Source organism: Mandrillus leucophaeus, unplaced genomic scaffold (assembly GCF_000951045.1).
Source record: "Mandrillus leucophaeus isolate KB7577 unplaced genomic scaffold, Mleu.le_1.0 Scaffold512, whole genome shotgun sequence".
Taxonomy (NCBI): domain Eukaryota; kingdom Metazoa; phylum Chordata; class Mammalia; order Primates; family Cercopithecidae; genus Mandrillus; species Mandrillus leucophaeus.
This window is the reverse complement of record NW_012105498.1, coordinates 668,932-694,731: the sequence shown is the minus strand read 5'-3', so window position 1 is coordinate 694,731 and position 25,800 is coordinate 668,932. Positions and strand designations below refer to the sequence as shown.

At 41.0% G+C, this 25,800-nt stretch overlaps 2 protein-coding genes across 3 annotated transcripts in view; one reads left to right on the top strand and one right to left on the bottom strand.

Annotated features, from left to right (window-relative positions):
* Window positions 1-5,836, bottom strand: part of LOC105551256 (DNA damage-induced apoptosis suppressor protein) — a gene marked incomplete at its 3' end in the record, with an annotated part of 34,547 nt that extends 28,711 nt beyond the window's left edge. The window contains exons 1-2 of the mRNA XM_011996433.1: window positions 5,658-5,836; window positions 4,013-4,364 (exon numbers count right to left, since the gene is read on the bottom strand). The remainder of the gene's footprint in view (window positions 1-4,012; window positions 4,365-5,657) is intronic.
* Window positions 5,216-25,800, top strand: part of PRCP (prolylcarboxypeptidase (angiotensinase C)) — an 89,651-nt gene continuing 69,066 nt past the window's right edge. Inside the window, exons 1-2 of one of the 2 annotated variants that reach the window (XM_011996409.1) lie at window positions 5,223-5,582; window positions 21,483-21,542. In XM_011996409.1, coding sequence (XP_011851799.1) covers window positions 5,415-5,582; window positions 21,483-21,542 — 228 coding nt within the window. In that variant the 5' untranslated portion in view covers window positions 5,223-5,414. Of the gene's footprint in view, window positions 5,583-21,482; window positions 21,543-25,800 lie in introns of both variants that reach the window. The other variant, XM_011996410.1, reaches the window with a different exon arrangement.

The following is a 25,800-nucleotide window of genomic DNA, read 5'->3' as shown; positions in this document are numbered from 1 at the left end:
TTCTATTTCGGAAATGCATAGTGCCATGAGAAGATATAACAGGGGGACTAATTTAGTTTTTGATGGGAGGAATGGGGAAAGAGAAGAGGATACTTAGGAAAATACATAATCTTATTTTTAAAAAGTATTTTCTCAGGGTAGTAGTGTTAAGAGCGATTTTTATTTTCTTTATATATTTAAGATATTTTCTAAGTGTATCGCTTTCATAATTAGAAAAAATCAATAAATACAATAAAAATACTGGAGAGGGACATTAGCAATAATATACAAAGAAAAGCTTGCTTTCTTTAAATCTCTCACACATAAAAGTAGAAATAAGGAGGGTAGAAAGGGACAAAAGTATAAGTGTTGGGGCAGAACTAATTAAGGCCTCAGATGGCCTTTGTTTTGAAAGCCCAGGGATAACCCAGGTCAATGTCCAGGAATGAAGGCTCTGATAGACTTATGCTTATTAAAATATGTGGGGTCCATGTGGACACACTATAGTACATATCTAATTTACCATGGAATATTCTGGAATACTTTCTCTCCTTTTAGACAAGCCATTATGGGGAGCAGAACCGTAATCCAAAGATGTTTTACTAATTTACCATGAAAAATTACCATCACAGGGAAGGGACATATCAGAAGCCTGTATTTAAATATTTGGTATAACTACATATTATACTCAAATTACAAACAGAAAGTTGCTTGAAGAAGAGCTGTGTGGTGAATCGACTATTTAATGGAATCAAGCTAATGCCTGATGCATCTTTCATTCTAGAGATGATTTTTTCAGTGGTACCAGATATATAAACTCACTGATTACAACCTCTGCATCCCATTTTCATACTAGACAAGTATTTCTCAACCTTTATCATACATCAAAATCACCCAGAAGGCTTGATAAAACAGATTGCTGGACTCCAACTCCAGAGTTTGATTCAGTAAGTCTGGGTGTCTGAGAATCTGCATTTTCATAAGTTCCCAAGTAATGGCCAAATTGTCCACACTGGAAAACCAGTAGCTTAGTCATTGAGACTATCTCATGGTGAATAACACTTGTGATAAATATGGTTATAGTTAAATTCCCAAGGCCTGACAGCATCTCAGTCTCGTTTAAATTATTTTGCAATTCTTTGCTCTAATCCATTATTTGGTGACCTTTCAGCTTAACTACTTCATAATCAAGTTCTCAGAAGGCATCTTAATCATTTATGGAAAACTGTGCCCATACATGCACATACCAACACAACTTTTTTTCTTCTTTGGGCTAGACTAGAAGATCTAGAATAACTGGGTTAGATTAGAAAATCTAAACTAAATCTTATTCTATGTTAGATCCTAGAGAAAAAGTTCAGTGAAGTATTCAGTGTAAATTGGCATCTGGGGATGGGGCTGAAGAGAACATAAAAGTATAAGATATGAATCCTATCTTAAAGTTCATAATCCAGTTTGAGTTCATTTGACTGCTTTACAGTTTGCAAAGTGCTTTTGCATCATTATCTGATCCACTTAGAGAAGTTAAATAACGAATTAAAGAATAGGAATTAGGAGAAATCAGGTCTGGAACTCATGCCTTCTGATGAGTAGCTTACTAGTCTTTCCAGTACATCACTCTCTTTGTTCAAGCTTCACACTTGAAAGAAACTATGTGTATTTGCTTCAAGACTGTGCCCAAAGGATGAAATTACTCCTTTAAAAAACTAGTCTTAGTTCTAATGGCATAAAGAAAAGAAAGTATGACTAACTTTTCTCCCTTTCTTCATTCCTCTCCAAACTGTTCTTGCCTTGCATGAAAATCTTTGTCACCTTGTAATTATCCAATTTTCTATTTCATAATTTACAGGCCAAGAGGCCTCAGTTATGGGAAGGGTGGCTATTTTGAACTGTTTTCTTAACACTATCTAATGGTTTCCTCCAAGGGCACATACTTGTTTAATTTTTCTAAAGGCAGTCATAATTAGTCTCTAAAACATAATTTAGTGACATTAACACGAAAACTCTAGAAAAGTAAGAGAGGCAGGCAGGACAGTGAAAATTAAGTAAACAAAAAAACAAAGAGACAAAACCCAGTGAAAGGAGAAATACTGATGAAAAATACTTTAAAAACATGAACCAGGAAAATTTTAGTACAATACGGTTTTTCCGTTGACTGTCATTTATGGGATATTTATTACAGGGATGGCGAAGGTAATAGGGTTAAAGAGAGAAAAAACAGGCTCTTGTGTTCAAGGAATTTATAATCTATTGGCTAAGACAGACAATAAATAACTATCAATGAAATAATATATGCAAGCTCCAGACTTCTACACCTTAACTGCTTACCTGAGAGCCAGCTGTATTTGATGTCTCATAGGGATCTCACGGTTTAATAGTTTAAAAACCTGAATTCTTAGTTTCCTCTCAAACCTCTTTTTTTGCAATTTTGCTCCATCTCAGTAAATGGTACCACTCACTAACCAGTAACTCAGGCCAGTACCTGGGAGTCATTTGTCATTCCTCCCTTTCTTTCACATCCCACATCACACTCATCAGAAGGTACTTGAATTTACTTCCATACTTAGAAACCATCATTCACCTTTCCCTTATATATTCTGCCATCATCTTAATCCAAACCACCATTATCTCCTGTTTATGGTGCTGGATTAACCTCCTTATCATGATTCGGTCTCTGCCCATCTTTCCAGATTCATCTCATACAACTGTCCTTTCTGAATATATTCCAGCAATACTGGTCTTTCCTTAGATTCTTGAACATTAACATGTCAAGCTCTTTCCTGCCTCAGGACCTTTGCACAACCTGTTCACTCTGTTTAGAATGTTGTTCTTTTCCTCTCTTGCACAGTTGGATCATGCTCATCTTTTAGGCATCAATATCAACTCCTCGGAAAGGTCTTCTTAGACCAGTCTAATTCACATAGTTTCCTTGTAAATTCTCCTTAATTCTATCCATACAAGGTAAGTTCCATTAGAACAGGAATCTACCTTGTTCATCATCGGATCTCAGTACCTAGCAGTTCTTGGCACAGACCAAAGCAGCACTTAACTATCTGCAGAATAAACAAATAATTACTTGTTGCTCTGTGATCCAGTCTTGTGGGGTCAGGAAAGGGTTTCTGATTTAAAAGGCTTTGCAAACTGGGTAAGAATTAGCCAGGTCACGGACAGGGTCAGAAGACGGTTTGGGGTGAGAAAGAGGATAGTACACTTCAGGAACACAGAAGACATTCTATATGGCTGGAGCGGTGCAAAACCACTGGGGCTGAAGAGGCAGGCAAAAGTCAGACAGGAAAGAGCCTGTAAGTCATGTTAAAGAGTTTGGGCTTAAACCTGAGGGCAAATAGGAGCGACTGAAAGGTTTTCAATGGGGAGTGCCTCGGGCAATTATCTTTATCAGCCCAGCAATGTGGAGACTGGACTGGAATGTGGCAAGATTGAAAGCAGGAGAACCAGCTGGGGCAGGTGGGGGTACTGCCACAGCTATGTAGCAGTCATAGGGTCGAACCAAAATAATGTCAGTAAAAAACGGAGAGACGTGAACAGATCTGAGATATTCAAGAGGCTGTTAGGGACTGGCTGGATGCGAAAAGGAAGAAAACTTTCAAGTTCTGGTTTAAGCACCTGGCTCAGTTAAAGTATGTTCCCTCTAAGCCATGATACCAGTTTGGCAGATCCCCTTTCAGCACGTACTACTCTGCACAGTGGCCCGCTGAATACGTATTTGCACATCACAGAAGCAAGAGTCGCGCCTTTTCCACTCTATCTCCGATTCTAAAAGCTCACTCGGAGTCTAGCTCGATGCCACTGTAAGCGTTCAATAAACGTTCGTTAGGTGATTGCAACTGCACTGAGTCTAAAATAAAATAACTGACGTTTATATCTTTTACCCTCATGTCCGCCCGTTTACAGAGAATAACTCGTGAAAAAACAAGTGCCGGGCTCCGGGTGGGTCTCATTCATAATGAAGTTAAGAGCCTCCTTGGGAGTCTCCGGCCCTTAGGCTTCCCGAGAACCCCTTTACCCAGCTCACCTGAGGGAGAAGACCAGTAGCTGGCCCAGGCGACACACAGCAACTCAGACCGGCCGGATCAGTAGTTCGCCGGGAGCCTTCCAATCGAATCTCCCGCGTCCTTTTCCGCCGGAAGTAACGCTTTGGCTGGGTTCACTCAGAGCCAATCAGAAGAAAGCGCCGCAGAGGGTGGCGCTTAGCCAAGAAATCCTACAAGCTTGTGGGAACGACCATTTTCGTCAAACTGCGGGTAGAGTCGGTGGATCAGTAGTACAGTCCGTAAAGTTGGTTTTGGCTGCGCTGAGCCTCCTGGGCGTAGGGATCCCCGGAAAGTGTGGAGCAGGCCTCGGCGTCCTGGGGTCTGGCGGGGTGACTGAAAGAGGGAATGGAAGCCGGATGAAGAGGGTTGAGGGAGCTTTGGAAGCCAGACCCGGCGCTGTCCTAGGGGCTAGCACTACCCAGGGGCGGAGGGGGAAGGGGGCTTTGGCAGGAGGCAGGAGGGAGGTGGAGCGCGGAGTGGGTTTTCGGGTGCCGAAGAAGAAAGGGGGCGTTACTTGAAAGAAGGGACCGGGACCTGGCGGGATTTAGGGACGATGTGGACCCGGGGCGACCTCTGTAATGGATGGGTTGTGCAAGCAACACAGTTTTGGGGTTACCAAAGAACGGAGTATCATAGGGAGTGGGTAGGCTCCATGATGGAGGTGGGTGCAAGGAGCACAGTCTTTGGAGCTGGACCCAGCGGTCTGCGACGACGTGCTCCGCTTACTGCTGAGTGATCTAGTGCAAGTTCCCGCACCTCTCTGAGCCTCCGTTTCCACATCTGTAGATGGGAATAACAATCGAATACGACGCACAAGATTGCTGTGACGATTGAGTTAGAGGAGATGATGCCTGTGCCTCCCTGCCTCCTGATATACTGGCCTGTAGTGAACCTTCAATAAATTGTCATGGAAGCTGTTATTGCCTTTATGTGGGATTTGCGGAGGGCAGGAGGTGTAGCAATGGAATTGAGGCAGCCAGGGCAGAGTTTGGCGGTGATTATAATGGTGGGGATATAGGGTGACCTGAAGGACAGGTGGGCTTCGGGGGTGCTATAGATAAAGCATGGGCTACAGCGATGAGGTAGGAAGAGGCCCTAGCATGATAAAGGCAGACTTGGGATGTGACCGCAATGAAGGTGAGTGCTAAGAAGCAGACGGCACGAGAGTAAAGTGGAGTGGAGGCGGTGCCCTCGGGGATGGGGGCGGAGTGGCTGTTGTGACCTGATTTGGGCGGTGTCTGAGGAGCTGGCTGGCTTTGGGTTTCCCCCGGGAGGAGCCGTTTTGCGGCGGGCGGAGCTGCAGACTGGGCAGGGCTTAGCCCGTGCGCTGCTGCTGGCCTCTTTTTCGCCCTCCCACCCGCACTGCAGCCGCCAGCCTGAGCCATGGGCCGCCGAGCCCTCCTGCTCCTGCTTCTGTCTTTTCTGGCGCCCTGGGCCACCAAGGCCCTCCGGCCGGCCTTAAGGGCCCTCGGCAGCCTACACTTGCCAACAAACCCCACATCCCTCCCGGCTGTAGCCAAGAACTATTCGGTTCTCTACTTCCAACAGAAGGTAAGGGGGAGTGGGGGCTTCGCCGTCCCCGGCCCAACCGCCGGGAACCCTCAGAGCCCGGGCAACGGAGCCCACCTCGAAATTCACACTCCTTGATGCCTGGGATCTCTTCGGTCTTGGGCTCATGTCTTCCAGAAGGTGGTCTCAAATCCCAGTTTTGTTTAATTTTTCTCCTCCCATTACCAATAATTTGGTAGTAGTTCTGGCTCCGTACTCTTGATTCAGGCTGTTCTGCAATTGGACACGGCAGTCACTTCAACTCCGCCTGCTCCCATAGGGTGCCCCAATCCGAACTCCCTTGACCTTCCCTCAAATTCAAATTATTAAATACCAGCTCTGCTACCTAGTCTGCGGTGATAGTCATCCTTTGCCCCAAGGCAGCCCTAAATGCAAATTCTAGTATCTTTACCTACTAGATAATATTGGATAGTTATCCATCCTAAAAACCAACCTCTCATAAGGGGTCAGCTCAGAGCTGATTTTGTAGCCCTATTATTAAGAATTGTTGAAATCCCTATTCCCCATAAGACTGAACGTGTGTAGCCTATGGTTGTAAAAGGAGTTGTAGGAGCTTGTGGTGGGGTTGGGGATTAGCCTTTCTATGGTTTGTAACATGATTTTAGAGCTTTTTAGGCTTGATGCCTTTGTGCTTGGCTGCAGCATGAGGCATTCCCCCACAGGTCTTGATGGAAAAGTACATCCTCTGTGAAATGACGAGGAATCCTTACAGTTCAGCATTTCTGAAAGCCTGTGTAAAAATAGGAAAAGATTTGGAAAGGGTTGGGATTAGAAAAAGTGCAAGGGTCTGAAGCTTGGTTTTAGGAGTCAGGTAGAACCAGATTCTACCCTGCTAGCTCTATGACCTTGGGCAGGTTACAGTACTTCTCTGAGCCTAGTTCCTTGATCTCTTGGGGTTTGTGGTGATGGTTAAGTGAGAGCAGATAACGTGTTCCTAGCAGAGTATCTGGCCTCAAGTAGGCACTCATATAATATGTGGTTATAGACCTACGTGAAATTTTGTTGTTGTTGATTGTATAGAGACAAGGCTCACTATGTTGCCCAGGCTAGTCTTAAACTTGTGGACTCAATAATCCTTCTGCATCAGCCTCCCAAAGTGTTGGGATTACAGGCTTGAGCCACTGAGCCCAGCCCTTATATGAATTTTGAATGGGAATTTGTGGTAGAGGGATGTCATAGACTTCCGGAATAACTTAGAAATAATTAAAAATTTTTTTTTATTTTTAAAAATAGAGATGGGGTTTTGCCATGTTGCCTAGGCTGGTCTTGAACTCCTGGGCTCAAGCGATGTCCCAAAGGGCTGGGATTGCAGGCGTGTGCCACTGTGTGCAGCCAAGAAACAATTTTTAACTCAGACATTTGAGTTCAAGTTTATGAGGAAGATACAACATTTTAATTTTACCAGGGATACCAGGAAATAGTCTTTTTTCTCAGGCAACTCCCTTAAATTAATTCTCTAGGCATAATTCCCTCATTTGTAAATTGGGAGGGTTGGGACAAAGACCAATGTGTTTCACACTTTATTGAGGAAAATTAAGGGCTCTTTGGGGAGCTGTTTCAGAGGGAAAGTGGATGAAGGCTGAAGTGGAGGCCAAATTAGGTGCTCCAATACCCCCCTGTTGGATCTCTTTCAGCTTTTATCTGTTTTATATGCTGGGATTTTATATACAACTATTTGCAGAGCTCAACTGCTAAAGTAAAATGGGGAGAGGACTATTGGAATGGAAGATCTCTAAAATCCCATTGGGATCGATGAAAAAGAGAACTATCAGCAGAAAAGGAGAGAGTGAAAGAGTGAAAGGGTGGAAGGGAACAAATTATTTGTTAGTACCTTAGTTCCTACTTTATGTTCCTTTATTGTAGATTCCTTTCTTGGCCACTACACTCCTTAGAAATACAATTCAAACACCTTGGCATGGGAATCCATTGTTCCTTACTATGAAACCCTAGCTGGTCGTTCCAACTTTACATTCTGCCATAATTCCCCATCCCAGCTCCCACTTTTAGCAACCTAACAGACTCAGATGACTTTTACTGTGTCAGAAATTCTGTCTGGAATAACATCCCTCTTCTCCACTATTTAAGCTCATACTTCTATTCCTGCAGAAATGTCACCTCTTCTGTGAATCTGACTTTTTTAAGGCAATTTAGTTGGTCTTTTTTCATCCTGCTCATTTCTATATTGTACGTGTCCCTCTAGCTAGTTAGTACTCTACAATACCTAGAAGAGCCTATAAAAAAGTATAAAACACAAAATAGCTGTTGAGAGAGTGAATGCATGATTATCCAAAAAGAACCTAAACAAAGGCTACCATCATTTAATTGTCATAAATCATTTTGTATTTTTCTTTTTATCTTTTACTTTAGTTCTTTATTAATTATTTTTTCCTCCTTTTTCAAAGCCTTCAAATATTGATTTAGGTAGGAATATTTGATTTCTTTTACCTGAAATAACTGAATTAGGAGACCAGAGAAAGGATAGTACATCACTTGGGCACATCAAGGCTCTGGGTACATGTGTAGTATGTGTGGTATCAGTGTCATAAAGGGCTCTCTGGAATGTGTGGCTTGTGGTTACAGTGTTGCATGCTTATTACCGTGTACCTCCCACCTGAGTCCCTCAGGCTAGAATGTGAGTCCCGAATCACACATTTTAGTGTGTGATATAGTCAAGAGGGAGAATGGGTCCTTGTCAGGCCATCATTTTTCTCAGTGGTAAAATTGGGAGCAATATCTATTATATTGTCAGGGTGTGTGTCTGTGTGTTTCTCTCTCTACAAGAGAGATTTTTATTAAGGAATTGGCTCATGCAGTTGTGGAGGCTTAGTAAGTCCAAAATCTTCAGGGAAGGTTGGTAGGCTGGAAACCCAGGGGAGAGTTTGCAGTTTGGATGCACAGGCATTCTGCTGGCAGAATTTCTTCTTGCTTAGGAGAAGTCAGTCTTTTTTTTTTTTTTGAGTTGGAGTTTCGCTCTGTTGCCCAGGCTGGGGTGCAGTGGCGAGATCTCGGCTCACTGCAGCCTCTGCCTCCCGGGTTCAAGCAATTCTCCTGCCTTAGCCTCCCAAGTAGCTAGGATTACAGGTGCTTGCCACCATGGCTGGCTAATTTTTGCAGTTTTAAAAATACAGATAGGGTTTTACCATGTTGGCCAGGCTGGTCTTGACCCCCTGACCTCAAGTGATCCACCTGCCTCGGCCTCCCAAAGTCAGGGGAAGTCAAACTTTGTTCTATTAAAGCCTTAAACTGATTAGATAAGGCCCACTCAAATTATGGAGGGTAAAGTCCATTGATTTAAAGTCCGCTGATTTAAATGTTAATCTCATTCAAAAAATACCTTCACTAAAACATCTAGAATGATGGTTGACCAAATAGCCGGGCACCATGGCCTATAAAGTTGGCATGTAAAATTAATCATCACATCCACCAAGGTTGTTGTCAGAGTTCAGTGTGATAACACATGAAAGCCACATGGATGGTGCATAGAACATGGTAGGAATTTAAACAACTTAATGGAACAAATGCTAGTTCCTTTACAACTCTGTCCTGAAAATTCACTGTCATCCAAATGCATGGCGATAGTGGTAAAGGCTCTTCTGAAAACTTAGTACCCCACCATTCCCATTTAACTGCTGATCATTGTTTCTGTTAGAAGTCTGTGTTTTGGCCCAGCATTGAGCTCATGGTCACTGGCTCCTGCAGCTCCTTCCTCATCTGCTATGAGGGAATCACATCAGTGGGCTAAGCTATTTAAATTTACATACGTCCTTTATAGTTCTGCTTTCAATTCCTGTTCTAGGTTCCCCTTTCCCACTTTTGTCACAGTGGTCCTGATGTCTAGTAAAATGTTATGTCTAGCTATGTTAGGCACCTTGGAAGGCCATGTTGATAAAGATCTTGTTCCTCCTTCTTTAAATTTTTCTTCCCGTTTCTCCTCTTCGTATCTGTTCATCTACGGATGGCCTTCCCCTTGGGCCTGGAGTATCCTGTCAGAAATATTATGTGAATTCAGAACCGATTTATGTGTTTGGTGATACAGAATCATTTTTAGAAGGGGCCTTGGTGATCATGTAGCCTCCCCCTTAGATATGATGGATTGACCTTGATCTAAATTATAGAGCATCAGAAACTTGATAGAGCTTGAATAGGAGGGTGGTTCAAAGCACAGCTTTTAGTGTTGGGTGTGGTGGCTCACCCCTGAAATCCTAGCATTTTGAGAGGCTGGGAGGATCACATGAGGCCAGGAGCTAGCGACCAGGTTGGGCAACATAGTGAGACCCTATCTCTACAAAAAAATAAACAACAACAACAAAATCCAAAGCATATCACTTAGAGGCAAACAGGTTTGAGAACAAGTTCTGTTTCTGCCACTACCTGAGTAAGTTACTCAGAGGCAGCTCCTATTTTCATAATCAGCAAAATGGAGATAATTATATTACCTATCCCATAAGTTTGTTGTAAAACAGAGGTGGTATGTGTAAAGTGCTTATTTAGCACAGTGCATAACACTTAGTAAACTATAAATGATAAACATTTTTATCTTGCCGTTTCCTAATGTACATGGTTTTAATTAACCCCTTCACTTTTTTTTAAATCAATAGGATTAAAATAATCAATACTTTAACAGACTTGTGGCCTGGGAATTAACCTTTTTTCTTGCTTGAAATCATTCTTTTCACACAAAATTCTGTACATAAAAAGAAGCACATGAAACTATTTCTATCTTTCTTTCTATGCTATTTTAAGTGTTGATAAAGTGTTGGGGGGAAATGTGGTAATGAATTTACCCTTTTAGGTTTTTGGAAGTAGCTTCTTCCCTTGATAATAATAGTAAATCTAACACTGTCTTTCTGATAGCTGAGTTTTAAATTTCTTACTAACTAATGCTAAAATCTAAGTTCAGTAAAAATTAACTTTAAGTTTTTCACTGTCTTGTGTATATTCCTCTGTCAGCACATTGCAAGGACTTTGTGCTTTAGAGAATTTAGACTTTTAAAACATTTTCAAAGTTTGGGTTCTAGGATCAGCCCTGCCAGTAATTCACATCATACTCTTGGGCAAGTTGCTTAACCCTCTAGATCTCATTGTACTAATTTGTAAGATAAATGGATTGGATCTGCTAATCTCTGATATACCTAGTATTCTGTTCACTGAGTGCCTCCTGTTTATTGGGCACTGCATTAGGAGCAGTGGCAATGCGGGTACAAGTTTTGTTTTTTGCCAGAACATTAATTGTCTTTGGTGAATTGGACCTAAACAACTTTACTATCTTGACTTTGAAAAGGACACAGACCCATAACATATAAAGTATTTTTAAATTAAAAAGTAGTCACCTCTTAAATTGCTACAATATTTATAACACTGCATAGTTGATCTATTTTATAATATAATAGAACATTGTGTTTATGATTTTGAAGTTTGCTTGGTTGTGGGTCTATTGGAGAAGAAAGGAGCATCACAGGTAAGGAGAATACCTTGATGGTAGATATTGTTTGTCTTCGTTCCTAGTGCCTTGGATAGTACTTCTTTTTACTTTTTTTTATGTGGTTCTGACAGAATATGGTACTTCTTAATAAAGATATTATGAATTGAAAAAATTGACTGTAAATTAAAATGAATAAGGAGTAAGAGATGAAAGTAAAATGACATATGTAGTGTAAATGTGTCTAATGCATTATTAATGATAATAATTTACTACAATTTATTGAAAGCTTCAAATACCCTAAATATTATCCTAAGTACCTAATAGACATTCACTTATTTAATCCCTATTACTGTTCTGTGAGGTAGATGCTATTATTCCATTTTGTAGGCAAGAGAACTATCCTCTTTGTTTATTTGTTTTTAGACAGGATCTTGCTCTGTCACTCAGGATGGAGTGCAGCCATGCGATCATAGCTCACTACAGCCTTGAACCTCTGGGCTCAAGTGATCCTTCCACTTCAGCATCCTGGGTAGCTGGGACTACAGGTGTACACCGCAATGCCTGGCTAATTTTTGAATCTTTTTGTAGAGATGGGATCTCGTTATGTTGCCCAGGCTGGTCTTGAACTCTTGTTCTCAAGCTGTCCTCCTAGCTTGGTGTCCCAAAGTGCTAGGATTACAGGCATGTGCCATCAAATTCAGTGAGCAAGAGAACTATCATATAGAGAGGTTAAATTATTTTACTGAGCTATACTGCTTATCTGTACCATTTTGTTTTTCTGAAATTAAACTCTGATGAATTTCTAGTTCTGAAATGAATGTCATTACCTTGCTTGCATTATCCAGGATAGGTTAGGTTTTGCTGCTATAGTAAAATGTATGAATTTTGGTCACTTAACCTAACAAAGTATATGACCCTTACTGTCATAAACTTCCAATTGAATGAGCAGGAGCTGTGCTCCTGCTTTCACTCAGGGACTAAGTGGTTGTTCAGGGTTTCCTTTTTAGCAGATGCTTTCATGAACATTTAACAGTGGAAAAAGAACATGGAAGATCTCATATAAATGCTCCAAAATGGAAATTAAATTACTTATGTCACTTCTCACAATTCCTTGGCTAGAACTGATTAAATGACTGTACCCAATCACAGGATAAGGAGACAAAAAGTCTTGGCTTTGTAGTGCCTAGACAGACAGGACTAATGACTACCATACTCAATCAGTCACTTACCCACCCACCTACCCACCCACCCACCTACCTACTCAGTGCTGATCCGGTATCTTTTATATGTCAGGCACTGGGCTAGGTCCTGGCCAGGCAGAGATGACTATATCCTGAAGGAGCTCAAATTGTACCTATTGACCATTCCAATTGCATATACTCCAACTTATATCTAGCACTGAAGATTTTGTAATGTCTTGGCATTCATCTGACTCCAACACACAGATTGCTTCAAGAAATAGCCCTGAAGTGAGGTGAATTTTTAAAATGTTTTCTTGCTTAACTTATCATCATTATAATAGTTTACTGACCTGTTGTGTATATACATTAAAGCACATGATAGAAAGGAACTTATTTATTAATACCATCATTCAGTAATTAAAAATAATTATTTTGCCTATCTTTATTATAATAAAAGAAACAAAATTGATTTAGAGATTTTTGTAATCTTAAGTGTGCTTTGGTAAGTGTGCCAATCCAGCATCTTTTATATGTCAGGCAGTGGGCTAGGTCCTGGCCAGGCAGAGATGACTATATCCTGAAGGAGCTCAAATTGTACTTGTTGACCATTCCAGTTGCATATACTCAAACTTATATCTAGCACTGAAAATTTTGGTAAGAGTTGAGAAATTGTTAATTGAAAAGAATAATTCTATGTTGAAAATTTTTATTATGTATTTAAAATCTGTTTAAAAATATGTATGTAATTGGATAATTTATAATTATAATTTTGTAAAAATATTTTTTCTTTCTGGTTCATAATTTAAAAAATCCTAGGTATTGTTTATGAGAAGTGAATGAATGAGCATTTATTGATTATCTACTCTGAGCTCAATATTGTGCTAAACTCTTTTACATCTTTTTAAAATTATCATTAATATAATTGCTTTTTGAAATAGATGGTTTAATTGAAGCTCATAGAGGTTAAATGTCTTAATTAAGCTATTAAACAACAATATTGTGAGTCACGTTTTTGTCTGTTTCTTTCAAGATCTATGATCTTCATTGACATCATGATGCCTCTGTAATCTAAGCAGTAGTAACAAAACTGATGTCTCTGTGTCCACTTATTAGTTCATATTCAGCCTTTACAGCAATCCTGTGAGGTGTATATCCTTACAGAAATATCAAAGGAAGAAACATCCAAAAATACCCATTTGTAAATATCCTGGTTTTTCAGTCCCAAACTGTAAATAACTTGTGGTATGTCTGTAAAATGGAATATTGTTAGCCCAAAAAATTATGGTCTTAAAGTATTTTGACAATGTGATAAAATGTTTATGCATTAATAATAAATGAAAAAAGCAAAATAGAAAATGAATGTTCAATGTATGTCTAAATTCATTTACCAAATTTTTTATTAGGTGCCTACTATATTCGAGGCATTGGGGAAAGAGCATTCTAGGCATGGGGAAAAACATTCTAGGCACAGGAAATGTCTAGGCAGGGAAGATCAAGTGCAAAAACCCTGAGGTAGGTGTGCGCCCAGTGGGAGGAACTGTAGGGAGGACGGTATGTCTGGAGGGACATGCCCAAGGGAGAAAGTAATAGAGGAGCACAGAAAGGAGGTTCAGGGAGCCAGATAATGCGAGGACATCTGGGCCATTGTAAGGAATTTGGCCACAAATCAGAATGAGATGAGAAGCCTTTGGAGCTTTAGGGGCAGAAGAATGACATACTCTGATTAATAAGTCTTAAGAAACACTTTGGCTATTGTGTTGAGAATAGACTATGGAGGAGAAAGGGGGAAAACAGAAAGACCAGGTTGTTGGAAAAGTTCAGATTAGAGACGATGGTGGTTTGGATTAGTGTGGTAGCGGTGGAGGCTGAGAAGTGCTCAGATTCTGGATATTTTTGAAGGTGTAGCTGAGGTGTAGTTGATGAAGTCGATGTAGGGTGTGAGATAAAGAGTGGAAGATGACTCCAAGGTTTTTGTCCTGAGCAGTTAGAAGGTTGGAGTTGTCATTTACTAAGATGGGGAAGGCTGCAGAAGGAGTAGGTTTGGGGAAGCAAGAAGAGGAATTTGGTTTCAGAAATGATATTGAATGAAGAATTTAGAAAAAAGGTGGGGCAAGTAATATAAATTTGAAGCTGTCAGTATACAGATGATATGTAAAACCATGAGATTGAAGAGAGCAACAAAGGAGTTAATGAAGATGGTCTTTTCTTTTAAAGGTGATCTTCTCAACACTGCATATTTAGAAGTCAGGGAAATGGGGAACCAGTTAAGGAGACTGAGAAGGAACAGTTGGAGGAGGAAAACCAGGAGGCTATGATACCCTGATTACTTAATGAAGAAAGCATTTCAATAAGAAGGTAACCAGTAGTGCCTAAATAAATGACTGGGAATTGGCCACTTGATTTAGCAATGTGGAGGTTATGGTGACCTTGACAGCAATTTCCTTGGAGGGTGGGTGGAGGCGAAAGCCTCATTGGAGTGCATGCAAGAGAGAGTGGGAGAAGCTGTATTGAGACCACGGGTGTGGTAATCTTTTGAGGAATTTTGCTGCGAAGGGGAGCAGAAATATGGTGTGGTAGATGGAGGGGAAGAGGGTTCCCATTTTTAAGATGGGAGAAATAATGGAATGTATGCTAAGGGAAATGAGCCGAGAGAGTGAGAAAGTGATGGAACAAGAAAGAAATAGAATTGCTAGTGGGAGATCTTAGGCAAGAGGAAATGGGATCTAGTTGAAAAAACAAGAGCATGAACAGTTTGACCATAGTCAAACTGGGTTAGGCACATCATATATGCACAGATGAAGGTAAGAAAGTGGTATGGTAGTGAGAGCTTGTGTGCTGTTTTTCAGAATGCTTCTCTTTTCCCAGTGAAATAAGATGGAAGGTCATCAGCCGAGAATGAGAAAGGGAGAGAACAAAAATGCTCCTCTAGCAGAGAAGGAAAGTAAATGCACTAGGGACATACGGTTTGATTGCAGGGCAGCTTTTGTAACTTTGTAAGGCCATTTGATGTAACTGTCATGTAAGTTAGTAAGGCCATTTGATGTGGCTGTATGTTTCTCTAGCTACATTCAGTTTCTTGGGTATGGTTGTGGAGTTGGTGAATTTCACTTTTGCCAAGTGGAGAACAAGGTGAGAGAGGCCTGGATAGTGAGAATTGCATGCAAGGGAGTGATTAAAGCCCCTTGTTGTAGCCCCTGTTACTGCCTCCCCTGACAGCTAGAAGAGTAAACCAGTTGGTCCTCCTAGCTTCCTGCAGTTCCCCCTCCAGTACAGCTCCCATGGGTTGTCACATAAATCATCTCTCCTCCAGTTGAATCACTGTTCTGTTCAGAAACTGCAACAACTTTTTATTGTTTGCTTTATTAAGAACAAAATCCTGTAGCATTTAAGGCCTTTCAATCTATGGCCCTAACTGCCTTTCCATTTTGCTAATCTATTCACCACATATGCCCATTTCTTTCCTGTCTATGAGTTAATCCACATTGTTCCCTTTGCCTGGAATCTCTCTCTCTCCCATGGGTCTTACCTCTTTTATCAACCCCATTCCATTTTTTAACCCCTGCCTCTAACACTGCCTCCTTCAGGAGCTGTTTTTTTTTTTTTCTTCTGCTTCTGCTGCTCCTGCTGCTGCGTCGTCTTTGGCTGCTTCTGCAGCTTCCCCTGCTGCTTCTGCCTCTGCTTCTGCCTCTGCCTCCTCCAGGAGCTGGCGTCATTCTCCTTCTCCTCCTCCTCCTCCTCCTCCTTCTTCTTCTCACTTCCTCTTCTTTCTTTCTCTTCCTCCCCGTCCTTCCTCCTTCCCTCCTCCTCCTTCTCCTTCTTCCTCTTTTTTTTTGTTTTTGAGACAGAGTCTTGCTCTGTCACCCAGGCTGCAGTGCAGTGGTGTGATCATAGCTCATTGCACACTTGGCCTGAAACTCCTGGGCTCAGGTGAACCTTCTGCCTCAGGCTCTTGAGTAGCTGAGACTAAAGGCATGTGCCACCATGCCTGGCTATTTTTTTTTTTTTTAAAGAAATGGGGTCTTGCTATGTTGCCCAGGCTGGTCTTGAACTTCCGGCCTCAAGTGATCTTTCCACCTCTACCTCACAAAGTGTTGGGATTACAGGTGGGAGCCACTGCATCCAGCCCGTTTTTAAATCTCCTGGACAGTGTGTGATTGGTCAAATCTTTTTTTATACTTTTATGGCACAGGTCTTATTCTAGCCTTGTGTTATATATCATCTTTTATACTCCTCTCTTATTCTACATTTAAAGCAGGAATCCTGTCTTGTAAACATCCATACTTCTCCATAGCACATGTGACATTGTTTTTCCTAGAGTATTGTTTTCACAAATCTGATGAATCTCTATCTTTCCCCCTCCTTCTCTCCCACTTTTCTACGCACTGAGGTAAGGAAGGTATGTGTATATGGAGGAGGGGAAGGGTAAGGAAACTTGAATCCTAGCTGTCTCACATCCTTTGGAGAACACGATAGAATGTCAGATAAAGACAGACCTACCTGTTTTAATTTTCTTATTTTGGTGGTCTGGAAGCTGTGGCTAGAAGTTTGTGCTTTTCCTTCTTCCAACATATATACAGAGACAGGATTAAGGGAGGGAATGCTGCCTATCTTGCTTTTTCTTTGTTTTGTGTATGGGTGAGGGCTGGGATGAAGAATGAACACAATGAGAAAAATGTTCCTTACAGGCCACTTTTGTGGTAATTGTGTACCACCTGTATTTATTATTAGAGTATTACAGTAAGCTTTTTATGATTTTGGTTTTTCATTTGCAAATGGAAGCCACTGAACTGTGTATATTTGTAAATCCTTACTTTTATGGCATGCATGTTAGTTCAAGTTGCCCTGTGGTGCTGCGGCTGGAGAGAAGCAGCAGCTGTGTCTCTGTCAAGCCCACGATGCTATCTTCCCTGCTGCTCATGTTGTGCAGATTGCCCATATGGGTTAGGAGAAAACAGATTTGTTAAAGGCAGATTTCCTTGGAAGCTTTCTCTGAGCAGCCCTGCAATTTGGTTGTATGATATGTATGGGCAGAAAGGTGCAATACTTTTTCTCACCCATCATAAGGGTCATAGTCAACATTCCTATAATAAAATACAGGTTAACAAGAGAACAGCATAACAAGTTTATTTAAGCACAATTTTATGTGACATGGGAGTCTTCAGAAATGAAGACCCAAAAAACTCAGGGAAAAATCTTCATTTTTAGGCTTACGTTTGATGAAGAATGGACAGTCCTGTAGAAATGTGATGGAACAAAAAGGGAATGATCCTAGTGGTAATAGTCTGAATGGGGAAACTCAGCAAGGTCTATCTGTTCTGATTCTTCTTGGTCTCTCTGTGTGGCATTCTTTCTCCCTGGATGTAGTGTCAGACCCCTTTTGGAATGAAGGTCTTAAGATCAACTATGAGACAAGGTAGGTCAGATAATTTCTTTTTAGCCAGCTCCTACACAGAAAGGAAGGGGAAGGTTAAATTTAATATTTCTAGGCTTCATGACTGGCTTTCGGGAAGAAGGGTCCTAGTTTCTATTACCTGCCTTGGTGGAGAAAGAGGAGCAGGAGAGAGAAAGACAGAAGAGGGCCAGAAGAAGACTGCTTCTGAGTGAGACTCTTCCAGTGTTCTTCAGTTCAAAGTACTCCCAAGGAACAATACTTTGATAACAATGAAGTATCACCCTATGATAGTTGACATAATATCAATACTTTGGGGTATTGTTTTCTGAGCCCCAACACATAACAATGAAGTATTACTCTATGATAGTTGATATAACAGTTACACAGTGAAACAGCACAGTCATACATTCATTTAAAAATATTTGTTGAACTCTTCCTTTGTGCCATACTCCGAGTTAATAGCTAGGGATAAATAGAAAGCAAACATAGGCCTCATGCGGCTTACAGTTTATTGAGAAAGAAGATAGTCATAAGTAATTATAAGTGTGATGTATGCTTTAAGGAAGTACGAGATGTCTACAATGAGGTCCTGAGTCTGGAGTATTAGGGAATCCTGTAGATGGCAATGATGTTAAAAGAGACCAGAAAGATGATTAGGAGTGAACTAGAAGAAGGGAGATGATAAAGATTTCTGTCAAGGTAGAAGGTATATCATGTACAAGATCCTAAGGTAGGAAAGACCAGGCTGTGTTGGAGGAACTGAAAAGAGATCGGTAAGACCGAGATGGGGGCGTCAAAGATGATGACCTTGGAGGTGGGCTTCCAACACTGTGAGGTCAGTATTGTCATTATGTCCATTTACATACACGCGGTGTGGATATTCCTTCTCTGCAGCTTTCATTGACTTTAAGAGCATAGCTTGGTGTTGAGATGGTGTGGGATAGAACACAGTTGATCAGAGTATGGTTGTTTTGTATTCATCTTGTGATGGCACTGAATAAATGCACGTTTATCTTTTACCCTGTAGGGAGTTACTACAATTTTATAGAGGAAAAGGGCTCAGAGGCTGAAGTGATTTATGCATGATTGCATAGCTGATAAGTGATAGAGCCAGGATTTAAACCTGTCTCTGTCAACATCACAGCCCTTGTACCATGTTGCCTCTATATTTCAGAAATAGAAGGTTTTACAGTTCATGGCTTATATTTAATTCATGTAGTTCAACCAAGCGTGATGGTTCACACCTATAATTACAGCACTTTGAGAGGCTGAACTAGGAGGATAACTTGAGACCAGGAGTTTGAGACTAGCATGAGGAAGAAAGCAAGACCCTGTCTTTAAAAAAAATACAAAAATTAGCCAGGCATGGTGGTGTGCACCTGTGGTCTCAGCTACTTGGGAGGCTGGGGCAGGAGGATCACTTGAGCTTTGGAGGTCAAGGCTGCAGTGAGCTGATTGCACCACTATACTCCAGCATGGGCGACAGAAGGAGACCCTGTCAAAAAATTTAAGAATTAAAAAAATTCAGGTAGTTCATGGCTGATTTAGAGATATTAACCCATATTAGACAGTAATAAAGTTGAAGAATAAGCAGAATTTTAATTCTCCTAATACCGGGTTGGGTAATTTTGGACAGCAAAAATATAATGGAGATTTCAATTATACCGAACTTTCTTCTAACTTTGACTTTGTGTTACAGAAAGAAGAGGTTTAAATTAATGGGAACTATGTTAGCATCAAAAGGGGACTATGAAAACTTCTAAAATAACACTATGAGTTATTTTGGGTAGCTCTATAAATTCATTGAGTAAAGGATGTTAAGAGACCTCCATTGACTATCACAAAAAGGTCCTATTCAAGGGAATAAAGGAGGATGCATCATTGGTGAGGCAGGAGTGAAGTCACTACTATCGAACTTTGTCTCCTGAAGCTTGGTGCTCAGTCCATGAGCAAATTATCCATTTTAAGCTTTCCCAACAGTTTGTGTATAAAATTTGGTTTGGAATAAGTTGTAGAGTTTGTGTAAAAGTCTCTAATTCAAGCTGCTGGACTGGTCACTGACATGTATTCATCTTTCACTCTTGGAAGAGTGGAAGGTCCTTGCATGTCCCTCTCTTGCATTCTGCTTTTGAAAGTCTACCAGCTCTTAGATTAGGGAGTCAAATCTAGTAAACTGTACCTAAGCATTTTATTTTCTTTAAAAGCCTGGAGACTGGTCTTATTTTTAGCATGTTGTTTAGAATAAAAATACATTATTCTATTTAATAAAGTATATAATTTAAAGGGATATTAGACTGAAAATTTAAGCTAGTCTCCTTAACCACATTTATGAGAAGACTGGCTGTTTGGACCATGATTGTAGTTGTATTATTCTGCCATCTAAGGGGAAATAAATAGTCCCTTGAGAAGTGGATTTATAATCTTCAGTAATATGAAACAATGAAAGTGATGTCACACATTATTTAAAAAATAAAATATCCAAAGCACTCATGTTATATTTCTGCAATATGTACCATTCCTCATAGCTCAGTTATTTATACAATGATAAATGTATATATGAAGGGGTGGCCTGCCCCTCCACACCTGTGGGCGTTTCTCATCAGATGTGGAATGAGAAACTTGAGAAAAGAAAGAGACACAGAGACAAAATATAGAGAAAGAAAAGTGGGCGCCGGGGACTGGCGCTCAGCATACGGAGGACCTGCGTCAGCACTGGTCACTGAGTTCCCTCAGTATTTATTGATCATTGTCTTTACCATCTCAGAGACGGGGAAGTGGCAGGACAATAGGGTCATAGTAGGGAGAAGGTCAGCAAGAAGACGTATGAATAAAGATCTCTGTGTCATGAATAAGTTTAAGGAAAAGTGCTGTGCTTTGATGTACATATATGCAAACATCTCCATAAACATTTTCAGTGCATAAAGAGCTGAATTGCCGCTAGCATGTCCCACCTCCCTCTCCTATCTCAGTAAATAGAACATACAATCGGGTTTTACACCAAGACATTCCATTGCCCAGGGATGGGCAGGAGACAGATGCCTTTCTCTATCTCAACTGCAAAGAAGCCTTCCTTCCTCTTTTACTAATGCTCCTCAGCACAGACCCTTTACGGGTGTCGGGCTAGGGGATGATCAGGTCTTTCCCTTCCCACGAGGCCATATTTCAGACTATCACATGGGGAGAAACCTTGGACAATACCTAGCTTTCCTAGGCAGAGGTCTCTGCGGCCTTCCGCAGTGTTTGTGTCCCTGGATACTTGAGATTAGAGAATGGTGATGACTTTTAACAAGCATACTGCCTTCAGGCACTTGTTTAACAAAGCACATGCTGCACAGCCCTGAATCCATTAAACCTTGAGTAGACACAGCACATGTCTCTTCAAGGACAGGGTTGGGGGTAAGGTTACAGATTAACAGCATGTCAAGGCAGAGGAATTCTTAGTACAGAATGAAATGGAGTCTCTTATGTCTACTTCTTTCAACATAGACAAAGTAACAGTCTGATCTCTCTTTTCCCCACAGTATTAAATATATATTACACATGTCACAGCATTGGTGACTGTAACTGAACAGAAAGGAAAAAGAAAAGCATGTCATTTACCAGGCTACATCATATTTGGTGTATAAGAGGTTCTTACTGTCACCAAGACACTACCCTGTTTCTGTTATCTGTTCTAAGATAGCTACCATTAAAAAAGTAATTTTACTTTGCAAGTCATAGTTTCTTAAGTGACCACTCAGAACAAATTGCTGAAGTTTTATATCATATTTTTTCTTTCACATGACAATATTGGGCACTGATGACATACATTGTTTGAACTGGGAGGTGTGTGCTAGTAATACCTTGCAAAATATATTAGTAATAAATCAAGCCCTTACTTCTTGCAGGCCCTTGCTGGGCACTTGCACATATGTATTTTCCAACTAAATCATTACAAGACTCCTCTGGTAGGTGTTATTTTTTTCATTCTGCATTTGAGAAAGGAAGCCCAAAGCCATGAGCTTGGTTAAGTAGCTAATAAATGGCCAAGATGGCACCGAAAGTTAGATCTGTCTGCAAATTCCCTTCTCTTCCCACTACATCAGAACATTTGTGATCTTCAGAAGGAGGAAAAACAGGGTTTTAAAAGGTGTCCTTGGTACAGATTAAATTTTATTAGTGCAAAAGTTTGTGTGCTTATGTGCTTAAGACTTGATACAACTGGATTTTTTGTAGTTGTTGTTGAGACAGGGTCTCACTGTGTCTCCCAGGTGGGAGTGCAGTGGTGTGATCATGGCCCACTGCAGCCTCGACGTCCCAGGCTCAATCGATTCTCCCATCTCAGCTTCCTGAGTAGTTTCACTCCAGGTATGCCCATCATGCCTGGCTAATTTTTGTATTTTTTTCTAGAGATGGGGTTTCTACAGGTTGTCCAGTTGGTCTCAAATTTCTGGGCTCAAGTGATCCTCCTATCTCAGCTTTCCAAAGTTCTGGGATTACAGGCCTGAGCCACCGTTCCCAGCACGAATGACATTTTTGATAAGTTTTCCTGATGGCATATGACCAGCATGTTTGGCCAGCATCATTGTGATTGAATAACCTAATTTAAACCAGGAACTACAACCCAAACAATGGCTGTGATTCAGCAGATAGGAAAGTAAGGAAGTACTTGTTATCATTTGTCAGTGAATTTATATTTTTATGCAGTTTGAACTGTGGGTCACGCTGCAGACACTGTCCTTTAAAACTGTCGGAAATCTCTGCCTCTTCCTGAGCACTGATGGCCTATTCCTTTGAGGGAGCAGCTCATACAACAATTTTGGAAAGCAGCGGTGATGACTCCCGTCTCCTTGGCGTTGAGTGGTTCCTTCCTCTTGAACAATTGGCTCTAGATGACAGTGACCAGTGCAGACTAAAACAGGCTGTTGGTTTGCCTTTTTCTGTAGTCTAATTTCTAAAAAACAACAATCCTTTAAAAGAGGTGGGAATTTATACTTACCAACCGCCTTTCTGTGATTTCATTAAGCAACCTTGGGTCACACTTATCTGTGCATCTGAGAGGCCTGCAGCAGCACCACGTCTCATCTTTGCTTACGCACATCTAACAAGTGCAGTCAACACTGATGTTGTGAATTTATTTTTACGTGCTTTAGTTTTAAATTCCAAACTGACTGACCCCTGCCTCCCAGGATATCTTGAATGCCCATCCCTTGCTTAGCTAGTGTAGGCTTAGACAATGCAAATATATTTTAGGATCAACCTTTAAAAAATCATCAGATAAATAAATCTGCCAGAAAAACTCTAATATTTATTATTTATTGTGATTTATTATTGACACTGTGTGCCAGACATTATACATTCGTCATCTCATTATTTTGTACACAGTATATTGAGTTGTGGCTTACATAGTACTGCTATCTGTCAGCTTGGAATGGTTTGTCTTCCTCCTTTCTCTCCCTAGCAAACTCCTGTTCATCTTTCACTGCTCAGGTCTTGTATCACCTTTTCTTGTTAGGAACTGCTTTGCCTCCCTTCCATGGGCTAGGTAACTGACTACTTTCCTCTTTGTGCCTCTTACTGCACTTTATAGCTACTTCGATGCTGCTACTCTGGATTGCATTGCTTTATTTATATGTTGGTATCCTGTTGGGACTGTGAGCAGCCTGAGTGCTGGGACTACACCCATCAGTGTATCTCAGTGTGTGCTTTCGTCAGCTCTTCAGACAAATAACTGGCTCAAGCTCAAGTTATTCTTCTGTTATTAGTACTTGGTTTTGTCAATAGTCTGCCAGTATTGTACTACCAATATGGCATAGACACTGGCCAGTCAGAACAGAAGCTAGTCATGGAGTTGAGGCCTTTTGAAGTACCATGGTTCTTTAGGTCTGGAGATCTAAAAAAGGGTCTGGGGCAGTAGGGCAGAGTATGTGTGTGTGTGTGTGTGTGTGTGTGTGTGTGTGTATGTGTGGGGGTGTTGCACAGGTAGTTTTTCTCCAACTTGTATGAAATATTTCAGTATTTTAATAACTGGCTCAATATCAGCTTTGGTCCTCCCAGGTAGTGAGTGCCTAAAGAATGGGATTCGGCCTGTACTGCTTAGTGTCCCTAATATGGATATCTCAATGCAACTCAGGTGTCCAAAACAGGTTAAACTTCTACAGCAAATGTTAATGTTATTACATAACACTTCTTTTTAAAACTTCTCCAAATTTTTCCCATTACTGTTAATGGTACAACAGTTGACCCTGGAACAATGTGGGTTTGAACTGCACGTGTCCACTTATACACATTTTTATTTTTAATACATCTCTTCTGTCTCCCCTTTAATCTCCTTCACTTCGTCTGCCTCTGCCACCCCTGAGACAGCAAGACCAACCCCTCCTCTTTCTCCTCCTCCTGTTCAGCCTTCTCAAAGTGAAGATGAGGATAAAGACCTTTATGATGATCCACTTCCACTTTAATGAATAATAAATATATTTTCTCTGCCTTAAGATTTTCTTAATAACATTTTTACCTAGCTTATTTTATTGTAAGAGTACAGAATATAATACATATACAAAATGTGTTAATTGACTTTATGTTATCTGTAAGGCTTCTGGTCAATAGTATGCTCTACTAAGTTTTTGGAAGTCAAAGGATATAGGCAGGTTTTTGACTGTTTGTAGGTTGTGGAGGGTGGGTCAGTGCCCCTAATCACCCCGTTGTTCAAGGGTCAGTTGTACTCTCCTGTTCACATGGGATAGAAAACTTTGAAATTTTCTGGTTCTCTCACCTTCACATTCAAACCAAAATCCAGTCAGTAGCCAAGACCTTTCCAAGATTCCTTCCTAGTTTCTGCCCCCTCTTTGCTTTCCCAGGGTTACCAGTTTGTACCATATAATTCCAGGCTAACTTATTATAATACCCCCTTCAGTCCCTCTGTTCTTTTAGCTTCAGTCCAGGCCAGCTGGCACCATGGTTTTTTTCTCCTCTCCTTTTGTCCAATCCAGGCTTTACAGGGCCCTGCGTAAACCCCACATCTTCAGAGAAACTTCCTCTGCTGACTCAGCCCAGCAGGGGCTGTCCTACCCCCAGGTGCCCTAGTACTTACTGTCTGTAGCACACATTTGGATGTTAACTGTGCTCTACTTTGTGAGACTGCCTGAACTGTAATTACATCTTCAAATGACATTGAATAGGTGGTTGTCCCTCAAGTAGAGAACACACACTGCCGTTAAGTGAGAATTAAGACACTCACCGGGGCATAATGGTTCAGGCCACTTAGATTTTTAAGATTTCTTAATAGAAATAATTTCAAATTCTGTAGCTTGGTTGCTGAATAGCATGAAATTTTGTTAAAAGAAAAATACTATGACCCACTAACTGAATTCCTAATCTACAAATGGATCACAACCTCCATTTTATAAAACCCTGATCTAGACCACAAAGGCCTTAAAAAGAAGAATGTTTCTCTCATAATGGAAAGGTAAGACCTGGAAGCAAAAGCCTTTACTATGAGTATAAAGTATTGCAAGAGAGGCATAAAGTATGCAGGTTTAGAGGAGGCAAAATTGCACGGTGAAAATGACTTCCTATTGTAGGAAGATGATTCTGTTTGTGGGAGAAGGGACTTGGCAGTGGCTTAGCAGTTTATAGATTTTCCCTTGAAAATTAAGTCATTCATTGCAGAGGGTTTTTTTTGCCTCCATAAGGGCAGATGGGAAAAACACGCATTTCCTCCTCTCTAGTTTTCCTTAGGCTTTTATTTATTCACCATTTTGTTTTCCTTCTCAATATTTTTGCTCTTGCCTAATAGCAGGGCTTGGTAAGATTTTCTGATTTGGACTGTGTTTCTAAACACTAAAATGAGCAAAGTGAGGAGGTTCCAAGATGGCCAAATAGGAACAACTCCAGTCTACAGCTCCCAGCGTAAGTGATGCAGAAGATGGATGATTTCTGCATTTCCAACTGAGGTACCAGGTTCATCTCACTGGGGCTTGTCAGACAGTGGGTGCAGCCCATGGAGCAGGCCTTACCCGGGAAGTGCAAAGGGTTGGGGAATTCCCTTTGCTAGCCAAGGGAAGCCATGACAGATGGTACCTGGAAAATTGGGACACTCCCACCCTAATACTGGGCTTTTCCAACAGTCTTAGCAAACGGTACACCAGGAGATTATATCCCGTGCCTGGCTCGGAGGGTCCCACGCCCACAGAGCCTTGCTCACTGCTAGCACAGCAGTCTGAGATC